The sequence below is a fragment of the Lissotriton vulgaris genome, chromosome 3_1 (genome assembly GCF_964263255.1).
Source record: "Lissotriton vulgaris chromosome 3_1, aLisVul1.2, whole genome shotgun sequence".
Lineage (NCBI taxonomy): Eukaryota > Metazoa > Chordata > Amphibia > Caudata > Salamandridae > Lissotriton > Lissotriton vulgaris.
In genome coordinates this window covers 1,415,529,883-1,415,541,149 of record NC_141689.1, presented here as the reverse complement: position 1 = coordinate 1,415,541,149, position 11,267 = coordinate 1,415,529,883, and the positions used below count along the sequence as shown (strand labels likewise).

The window sequence follows — 11,267 nt, the reverse complement described above, 5'->3', positions numbered from 1 at the left end:
TATTGTTGCCATCTGACCATGGAAGTTAGCTTTTCTATTTCTGAGATCACACAGAGAAAAAGCTAATATATTAGAGGTGAAGAAACCATATCTGCAGCTAATTGGGGTTTGCCTCTGGGTTGACTCATCACATATCGGACGAAATGTACCACAACTAACTTAGTTTATCAGGTCTAGGGGAATGGATCTAATTGGATGGAGAGTTTAATTCCTTGAAAGATTGCACCTTTTGTGATCATTGCTGTGTCCTCGAGAAGACCACATCTTTCTTTTACTTGCAATATACCTTATCTGATAAATGTAGTGCTTAATCTTTCAGTGTAGTCTGTCTTTTAGCTCTCAAATGCATAATATTCTCACAGGTAACTATTCGGTAGATGCTGTTTCGAGATCAAAATAAATACACAACTTATTTGGCATTTATATCACATTTTATAAAATTATATACATTTTTATTTAATGTTTTTGGTCATGGGCAAGTCCATTGGCACAAACAGCACAGCCACAACTTATCTGTTTTTTTCTTTTTCGAGAGTGGACATTTTGTACGCTTGCTTTTTCTCAATTCCCCAGCAAGAGGGGTAACAAAACATTTGATATACAAAGTAAGCGATGATAAAACACAATGGAAAAATATCTCATTATGTTAAGTGCAAAGAGAAAAGCCTTGATATAAAGCTAAATTGCAACAACAAATCAGAATACCAGTTTAAATACAAGACTTGCATTAAAATATTCCTTGAGATACACCTCTTGTTCTGTTTTTAGGACCACACATTTTTTAAATCTATATACACATATCCAGTTGTAACACTTGACAGTAGCATTAATATAGAGCATTCATCAATATATAATATAACTTGTTAAGTACACGCTGCTGATACGGGTGAGTAATGTGTTATGATTTTTCCTTCAAATGTTCTCAATTTTCTAATGAGTGCTTGCCTAAGTCAGGTGACCAGCCACCTGCTGATTCATCCCCAAAAATTCACAGTCCCTGCCCCAGTCCTAAACTCTTCATCACTGGATCCATATTGTGTTGCTCCGCTCAGGCCTACGTGGCTCCAGAGTGAGGTCACCAAACGTTGAGAAAAACTGCTCCATCTCCTTCTGCAACATGTCATTCCTCTTTTCGGCATCTTCTTTTGCTCTCTCTGCGTTCCTCATTTTGATTTCCACCATTGTGTATTTCTTCTTCTCTTGTTCAAGTTCTTCGTGCAAAGTCATTACTTCTGTCTCCAGTGTTAAGTTTCTCTGTTCCAGGCTGTAGAGACAAAAGATTTGAACTGTGTGTAAATATATAAAAGACAATTCATTGCCTTCCTCGCGTAAGGTTCGAGCATTCAGGAAGCTTAATATGGACATCAAATCTTCTCCTTCCCTAGGAGCATTAGCAGTGCATTAACTGTCAATGAACCACTGCAGCAGTCCTGCGATGCAGACCTTTTGTCTCATCAATCTACTTGGCCATCACTTCATTCCAGATTATTAGGCTCAATATATAAGGGTTCATGCCCATCCAGTACACTTGAGTCAGCACACTCCCGAAAGTTGTCAGAACCTGCATTTGGTATTTCACGGTATATCACTTTGCACAATGCATTACCAATACAATAATTGAGCCTTAAGTTTAACCTTACAATGTGCAACATTTCCTTACTCAGCCGACTATTTTATTGCGGATACTATTGGGTTGGTTTCATCTGACAACATTCGATCCATCCCAGGACTGGCCATTTTCCAAGTGCAATGCTGACACCAAATTCCTTGCACTCTATACAGTTTGTGTACTTACTTTCACATGCCACAGCCAAGGTTGCTTGATGCTCACAAACATTTCGAGTTTCACACTCATTTCAGCTCCAGCAATATAAGAGTCAGACTGGCGCTTCAATTTGCTTTGTCACATTGTACTGTTCCATGCAACATGCCCTCTTCTTTCTGGCAATTCTGCAATTCTGTACCTTCACCCGGGAAGGACGTAGGGCTAACTTACAGTTTAAAGGGCAGGATACTCAGTAGCAAATGCAAGAGAGATCCCTGTCCACTAAACTGGAAACTTTCCCCCGAAACCTGAACAGAATAGGACCATTAGAGAAAGAGAATTACACCATAATCAGGGTGGATGGTGGAATGGCCTTTTCTTTCTGTCAGCTTCTTGTTTTTCATTAACAAACTTCCACTTTAGGAGTTTATTTTGAACAATAAACCATTCATAAAGTCGTGTGGAATGCCACTAAAACCAATGGTGGGCGTCCACTGAACGTTTGGTAACTATACATGAATTTCTTTGATGGTAGTTTTTGTAAAGGTACAGAGAACACTGCTACGTTAAACGTGATCTCTTAATTTGGCAGATGGTAGTCCATCTGGGTGGCAGACATAATGTCCTCGGCCATCCTGATGGATGGAGTATCATCTGCCAAAGTTTAAATCAGCCCCTTAATTTGGTTTGAGCCATTACTCCCCTCAATAACTCAAAATTAGTCTTCTCAGTTGTACTATGTAGCTTAATGTGGAGAGCTCATAAGTGTGCTCACAATGTTCCTATAATAGACTCTCCACGAATTTGGCCCAATGGAATCGTTTTTTTATTAATCATTTTGCCCCTACTACCTGCACATTAATCAGTGAGTGTGGTACAGCTTTCCTAATGTGAGTAATATGTCCCTCTCAGAGAAGTGCAATCATCTCTTTCAAACAAAACTGGACTCTGTTATCAATCACTTGCTCTTTTTGACAACTCTTGTGTGGAACCCAAACATTTGCCTAAGAAGCATGATTATTGTTGTAGTGATGGGTTGAGCAACAAACTTTACCTCCACCCACTTACTTGTAATAATCTACCTATAAATTGACATGATGTAACCCATCGGAAAATGATTCATGCCCTCTCAAATAGAAGGCAACTCTTTGCCAAAGTTCTTCAGTTAACTTAAAGGGTTATTGGGCCATATGTATCAAAATCCTCATTTGCGATTATCAAATAGCGTTTTTTTTGCGAATCACTATTTGAGAATCACAAAATGCTATGTATGTAGGATTTGCAATACAATTTGCGAATCCTACATATTCCTTAATTGCGAATCTCAAATTGCGATTCGCAATTAAGGAATACCTCCCCATTCATTCTTATGGGCCTAGAGGCGGATAGGAATGAATCAGAAGACATTCTCGATTTGCGATCAGCAATTAGAGAATCGCAAACTGAGAATGCAATTTCAAGGGTGCAAGGGTGTCAAAAGGACACCCTGTTGCACCCCTGAAATATTTCAACAAAGGGAGAGGTAGGGAGAGTCGAGGACACTCTCTTAATCCCCGGTTAAATGTATTTCAACAAAAGAAGAGAGGTCTGGTCAGTCACAGGACTGCCACGGATCTGGAGCAAATGATGGAAGGGTAACACACTCACTCTATTTGAGTAGGAAGGCCCTCACACACCGACCTGGTCAGTGTCATGCTTCATCATCGGACCCCACCGAAGAGACCGAGTGCCTCTTCGGTGTGCTACGACGCCAGAAAGACTGCGGAGCTGGTCGTGTGGGGAGGGCGTGATGTGAGTGAAAAATAATTAAAAGTGCCTAGGAGGGTATCAAAAAAGTTTTTTAATGAGTGATCCCTAAGACACAGGTAAGTGGTATATGTGTCTGAATTTACGTGCCAAGGTTGTTAGGATTTGGTTAAATTCAGCTAGATACCACAGAGTTAATTTAATCAGTCAACAAAGCCCCAAATTCAGGGGTATCTCAGCACTTTAAAACAGGGCGCTACTAGCACCATGGGTCTCGGGAGGAGGATTGGAGCGCGCCTGGCACATCGCCCTCAGCGCTCACAATCCGCTTTTTAACCTTCAAGAATCCTCGGAACCGGACCCCGACGTGCTAGTAGCGCCCTGTTTTAAAGTGCTGAGATACCCCTGAATTTGGGGCTTTTTCCTTAGAATGAGCATAATGCTCTTCTATTTTTAAGCACTTTTTTCACCTTTTTCTTTTTTCACTTTCACGTCCCCAGGTCAGGGTGGACTATTAGAGTGTCCATACCGCCGGGGTATAGTCCTGAAGAATGCCTTGGTGAATCTATACCACTAGTACGGCAGAAACATGTTGACTGATTAAATTAACTCTGTGGTATCTAGCTGAATTTAACCAAATCCTAACAACCTTGGCACGTAAATTCAGACACATATACCACTTACCTGTGTCTTAGGGATCACTCATTAAAAAACTTTTTTGATACCCTCCTAGGCACTTTTAATTATTTTTCACTCACATCACGCCCTCCCCACACGACCAGCTCCGCAGTCTTTCTGGCGTCGTAGCACACCGAAGAGGCACTCGGTCTCTTCGGTGGGGCCCGATGATGAAGCATGACACTGACCAGGTCGGTGTGTGAGGGCCTTCCTACTCAAATAGAGTGAGTGTGTTACCCTTCCATCATTTGCTCCAGATCCGTGGCAGTCCTGTGACTGACCAGACCTCTCTTCTTTTGTTGAAATGCACCCCTGAAATAAGCAAGGGTGCACATGTGGCGCACATACATGCCCCAAGGGCATGTATGTGCTTCACATTGCACTTTGAACAATGCAAAAAAGTGCATTTTTCTAAGAAATCGCAAATTACCACCAAGTTGAAGTTGGTGGTAATTTGCGATTGCTTACGGCCAAATTGCACTTTTTTGGTGCTTCTTACATTGCATTTAAGGAATCGCAATATTTGCGATTCCTTAAATGCAAACGCAAAATAAGGAATCGCAAATTTAGCAATTCCTTATTTTGCACACAGATTTGCCTCATACATAAGCAAAGCAAAATTGCGAGCGCAAACTCAAAATTTCTGCGAATTTCGGCATTTGCGATCGCAATTTTGCTTGATACATATGGCCCTAAGTGACATGTATACATTTTTTATGTTTTATTTGCAGACCTAAAGCATGACGGTCCTTAGAATCTCCATATCACGATCAATCATGGGACATCAAAGGTTTCTTCTCAATTGCTACTCGGTACCCTCATTCCAGTATAATCCTCTTGTGCTCACTCAACAAGTTTGTTTCTCAGCAGAGTTGATACCACTAAAACATCCTAACCACCATATTATCTTCAATTTTCAGCTTCACTTTCACCTTTCAACAGGATTGTAGATTCTCACTGAGAGCCTTTTATTTTGGCCATCCTCCCACAATCAGTTCTTTTATCTTGCAGTATTCAGCATCTTCTTGCACTCTCATTCACTCTTCTTAACAGCACACAATTGTGTGTCACTCGTGGTCACCCAAGTAACAGCAACGTCTTTTTCATCTTTTTTCTCAACATTATGCAAGGCACATGGGATAAATAAACGGATGTAACATTATTTTTGCCTGACATATATGATCTGCACAGAAGAGATGCATGTGTAGTTTGCTTGAGAGCTCAGCAACTTCAGCTGACACATTTTTTGTACCCACAAAAATTAAAATATGAATCAAAGGTTTACAACTGGCTTGATTAACAAAATACCTCATCTAATTTTTTATGTCTGTCCCCTTTGAGTTTTCTCAAAGCAAGTATAATGTCACACGTGTGTCTGCCATCAATTGGGCTCAACACTGCTCCTGACTGGTGTCCACAGTTACCACACTGTTCAGTACTCAATTAATGATTTTAATGATGGTGCAGCCTGTAGCTCCTATATATTTTCCTTACGATCATCACATGCTGCAGTCCATGAAAAATTGCAATTTTTTTAACTAACGTCCACTAAGGCTCTATTCTTACCCTATATTTTCCATAAAATTCACGCATGCTAAGGATTTTCATAAATTCTTTCTTATTTTGTAGTTCTGATAAATTTACAATTTACCTTGAACAGAGTTCCAAGGGCATACCACAACATTGGAAATACCTCTCTGTGGTGGTGAAAACTGGTACCCACTTAGTGTAGTTTCACCTGGTGACATACCACTTCAAAATTCAATATTCTGAAAACTGTTACTTTTCCAAGAGTCATCACCATCTTCATCCTACTACCAGAATTTTTAAAATATTTGTTCTTTGCTCTTTGTTTTTTTTTTTTTTTAATTTTTAAAACCTTTATTATGAAAGAGCACACAGCTATTCAGCCTAACATCCCGGAGGCAAGGCAGCATAGACTCAGGAGGAAAATAGTGCAAGGCGATTTACATCAGTACACTGCAGGTTGTTTTTTATTTTTTCATCAAAAGAGAGAACTAAACCAAGAAAAGAAACGCCAAAGGGCGCGTAAGAGTGGCAATGGAACAAAAGAGACGTATGTGAGTCGGCCAAAGGCAGTGGAGGACAGGTAGAGATTCGGTAACAAGAATGAATGGTAGGATGGGGGGGGAGGAAAGAACAGGAGAAATACAAACAGTATAAAACAGTTGGTGTCTTAGGTTAAGGTGATAGGTGTTCGTCCAGGGGGACAGGTTCCGGTGGCAAGCACACATCGCCCCTGTACGCATTCCATGCCCCCCACACTTTATTCCATGTTTGAGGCCTCCCCCTGGCAACATAAACCGTCTTTTCTCTGAACATGCACCAATCCATGTTGGCTTTCCATTGTACCACCAGGGGGGCCGTAGCAGCACCCCACTTTTGAGCAATATCACGCTTAGCAATCATATTGCCCAATGTCGCCCAACGAGTCTGCGCCGTGTTATAATCAGTCAGTTCCCAGACGTTAAGGAGGCATCTCCTCGCCTCCGCTGCCAACACCACACCAGTCACCTCTCCCATAATCCGGTGCACTTTCGCCCAATAAGGGGCAATGACAGGGCATTCCCACAGAATATGTATGAAGGTTGCGAGGGCTCCACAACCACGACGACAAAGGCCATCGGGCGAGAATCCCATATGTAGGAGCCGAGGGCCGGTGACATACACCCGGTGAAGGATTTTGAATTGCACCAGTCGAAGACGTGAGGAGATGGCGACCTCCTTAGGGGAGGACACTGCACTCTGCCAGTCCTCATCGTCAAGTTCCAGGCCGTCCGCCACCCACCGATCCCGCAAGCCCAGGAGGAGATCAGTCCGAACATTAATCAGTTTTTTGTAGGACAGAGAAATGGCACTGTCAGGCATATGGCCATCCAGAATCCTGTCCTCCAAGGGGGAGCTTTCGGGGATCTCACCCTCCGTCGGCCTGGCAGAGATCAATGCGTGTCTCAGCTGGGCGTAGCGGAAAAACTCCGAGCCGCCCAGACGATACTCGGCCTGCAGTTGAGGGAAGGTCTTAACTTCTCCCTTAATAACCATGTCGTCCACCCTGGAGATTCCTATGAGGTCCCATTTGTCAAAGCCCTTGGTGTGCCATAGCCTGCCCAGGATATCAGAGTCATATAGCGGAGTAAACCTAGTCAGTCTGCCCTGCCATCCCTGCGCTTTAGTAATCGTCCGCCAAATGTGAACCGCTGCCTTGGTCGGGCCCGACAGGCGCCGATCGAAGGATCTGGAATACAGGGCGCAATAGTAGTTGCTGTCGCGCAAAAGCCATCTGTCCATTGCGTACCCAGGGCTATCCACGGGGCCATAAAAACCATGGTTGATTGCAGTGAGCTGAGAGGACCAGTAGTACCGACGCACATCCGGCAGGGCGATGCCTCCGTCGTACCACGGCAATGTGAGTTTCTGGATGGCGACACGGGGTCGACCCTCCCAGAGCAAGGCGCGTTGCAAGCTCTCAATCTCCTGAAAGTAGCGGGCCGGAACCGGGACCTGAGTGTTCTGCAAAGCGTACAGAAACCTGGGCAAGGACATCATTTTGAACAAGGCTGCCCGGCCCAGGAGAGAGAGCGGGAGTCTGCGCCAACTATCCACGTCTCTCCGCAGCCGCTGGAGAGGAGGAAGGAGATTGTGGTCATATTGCGCCTTATATGTATATTCCCAGGTATTTAAAGCCCTGTCCGGCCATCTGGATATTGCAGCCTCTGGGGAGGCGCGGTGTGTCCCCCTTTAGAATGTAAAGGGAAGACTTAGCCCAGTTGATGACCAGGCCTGAGTGGCGCCCAAACAGCCTGATCACGTCACACGCCACAATGAGCGACTTGCAGGGGGAAGTAAGGTAGAGCAGAATGTCATCTGCGTACAGAGAAACTCTATCCTCAAATCCAGGGGCCCAAGTTATACCATGTAAGTCCGGGTGTACACGTAGCATGGCCGCAAGCGGCTCCAAAGCCAGAGCAAACAGGAGAGGTGACAGGGGGCAACCCTGCCTGGTACCTCGATGAAGGGCAAAGGACGCCGACACGCGGCCATTAACTGTGACATTAGCCAGCGGGCAGGCGTAAAGGAGTTGCACCCAACTCAGAAAAACCGGACCAAATCCAAGCTTCGCTAGCACCGCCCAAAGATAACTCCACTCAAGGGAGTCAAAGGCCATCGTGGCGTCGAGAGAAGCAAGTACTTCCGGTTCCTCTAGGGTGTGAGCTCTGGCCATAACACCATGAAGCCGACGCAGGTTAAGGGCAGTGTTACGGCGGGGAATAAAACCCGACTGGTCCAGGTGAACCAAATCACTAATGACTCCTACCAGCCGATTGGCAAGCAGTTTGGCTAGGATCTTAGGCTCCACATTGAGGAGAGAGATGGGGCGATAGGATCGGCACACGTCTCTCGGTTTTCCCTCCTTGTGAATGACCACGATGGTGGCCAACCTCTGATCCAAGGGGAGGAGGCCCTCGTCCCGTGCCTTCAAAAACATAGTCCGCAGGTACGGGGATATCACATCCGGTCGAATTTTGTATAACTCGACCGGGATACCATTAGGACCAGTCGCTTTACCCGACCTTAACGCACGGATCGCCAAAGCGACCTCGTCAGCGGATATGTCTCGATCTAAGTCGGCACGGTCCTCTTCAGAAAGACAAGGAAGGTCAATCGTCGAGAGGAAAGCGGCCGAGTCCGTCTCGGAGCGGTCTGAGTTGGAAGTGTAGACACCCCGGGAATAATCAGCAAAAGACTCGGCAATGGCACTTGGGTCCGTGACGGCGACACCATCGTCGCCCAAAATCTCAGGCACCACACGGCTAGCCATCTCGCGCCTGTCCAGCCAAGCCAGCAGCTTCCCGGCTTTATCCCCAACGTCGTAAATACGACCTTGCTGTTCCTTGGCCAGGGTAAGGGCAGCATTCGTGGCGAGATCATGGTATTCCGCTTGTTTGAGGGAAAGGTCATGCAAAAGGGAGGGGTTGGGCTCGGGTCCCAATCGGGACTCGAGGCGTAAGACCTCGTCCCCAATACACGCGAGGTCGGCATCTCTGACTCGCCTAGCCTCCGCAATGAGAGCGAAAGCCTCACCCCTCAAAACAGTCTTGAATGCCTCCCACAAGGTGATAGCCGAGCCAACCGAACCCACATTCTCCGAGAAATAGAGCTCGATGGCCTTAGCAAGGAGAGCACGAGTCTTGTGATTACGGAAGTACCACGGGTTAACCGCCACCGGACGGTCAGACAGGACGATGTTAAAATCAAACTAGACCCACAGCGGGGAGTGGTCGGAGATACCCCGTGCCAGAAAACGTGGCTCAGACGCGGTAGACGCGTGCGCAGCAAGGGTAAGAACGTAGTCAATTCGGGAGAGACTACCATGGGCACTCGAAAGAAAGGAGAATTGGCGGAGCACGGGATGTAGTAGTCGCCAGCTGTCCACCAAACCCATAGAATCAAGAAAGGAAGGCAACCACCGTTGGGAACTACGGAGATCTCTCGGCGGTTGGCGGTCCAGGGAACCAGAGCAGACTGATTTGAAATCACCCCCCATTATCAATAGGCCATCAGGCAGGGACAATATGGCGCCACCAAGGTCTTGGAAGGTACTGGATTGCAGGCCCGGGGGAACATAAACCGAAAGTAGCGCTAGGGAACGCCCTTCCCATCTTCCCGCCACTGCAGCGTAGCGCCCCCTTTCATCAATCACAGTGACGTCTATCTCAAGGGGAAGGGACGCACGCACCAGGATACCCGCCCCCCGGGAGCCCAAAGAGAACCCAGAGTGGGCCACCATCTTGTAGCCTTTACGGTTAAGGGCCTTACAAGAGTTGCCTACCAAATGCGTCTCTTGCAAAAGCACAATGTCGGGCATATGTCTCTCAAGCAGTTGAATCACCACCCCTCTCTTAACACGGTCACCCAACCCATTAACATTCCAACTGATCACTTTTAATTTCCTACCCCCCATCGTCCCGCAACCCGTCCCACCCAACCCCAGCCAACCCAAACATCAAGTAAACAGCAGTAAACACGATCCATTGCCTGAAGAAAAGATAAGAGAATGAACGAACAAACAAATAAACTTGCATAGTTGCACCCCCCGCCCTGCACCCCTGCATCAGACTAAAAAGCCCCCCCAACCAGCAGTGTGCCTGTCGCCCCAGAAACTACTCTACAAAAAGAGACCCAGAGGAGTAAGGAATCTCCGCGAACTCCTCCCGCCACCCTCCATGTACCAACAGGAAAGTCAACAGGGTCAATGAAGAAACAATACCCAACAGTCTCATGAAGCGAATTCACCAGACGCCGGTGTCCCTACTGCAGAGCCAAGTCTTATATATCCGGGCCACCAGCTGCACCTCCATCATGGTCATCTTGAGCGTCCTGACGCGGCGACAAAGTGTCCAACCATTCACTCACATTCTCGGCAAAGTCAAAGAACAGGGCACGGCCCTCATGTTCAATCCGGAGTTTGGCAGGGAACATCATGGAGTACTTGTATCCCATATCTCGCAGTCTCCGCTTTACCCCGGCATAGCTCTGGCGTTGCCGCTGTACCATCCTGGTAAAATCCGGGTAGAAGTGTATGTCAGCGTTCTGGTACTTAAGTGGTCCATGTCGTCTGGATGCCTGCAGGACCGCATCCCGGTCCCGAAAGTTGAGAAGTCGCGCCACAATGGGTCTAGGCGCCACGCCCGACTTCGGCGGGCCGCCCGGCACCCGGTGGGCACGTTCCACAGAGAAAAAGTTACTAAGGCCAGACGGTGCCAAATGGGTCTTAATCAGTTCTTCCACAAAGAGGTCCGTCGCCGCTTCCTCTGATCCCTCCGGGACACCGACAATGCGGACATTCTGCCGCCTGGCACGTCCCTCAAAGTCCTCCAGCCTCCTAGAGAATTGGTCAGCAGTCATCCGCAGGTTCCGGACCTCGGTTTGCAGGTCCGAGACGTCGGCTGTCAGGCTGGAGGTCTTAATGTCCAATGTTTTCACTCTATCATTGGTCTTGCCCAGGTCGGCCCTAATGAGAGTCAGATCAACGGCCATGGTGTCCACCTTGTGGGTC

General features: G+C 46.7%; 1 protein-coding gene across 3 annotated transcripts in view; it reads right to left on the bottom strand.

Annotated features, from left to right (window-relative positions):
• Positions 1-412: 412 nt before the first annotated feature.
• The window catches only part of ARHGAP24 (Rho GTPase activating protein 24), a 1,593,044-nt gene continuing 1,582,189 nt past the window's right edge, over positions 413-11,267 (bottom strand). For all 3 annotated transcript variants that reach the window (XM_086961877.1, XM_086961879.1, XM_086961878.1), the window contains one exon: positions 413-1,264. In XM_086961877.1, coding sequence (XP_086818003.1) covers positions 1,021-1,264 — 244 coding nt within the window. In that variant the 3' untranslated portion in view covers positions 413-1,020. The remainder of the gene's footprint in view (positions 1,265-11,267) is intronic.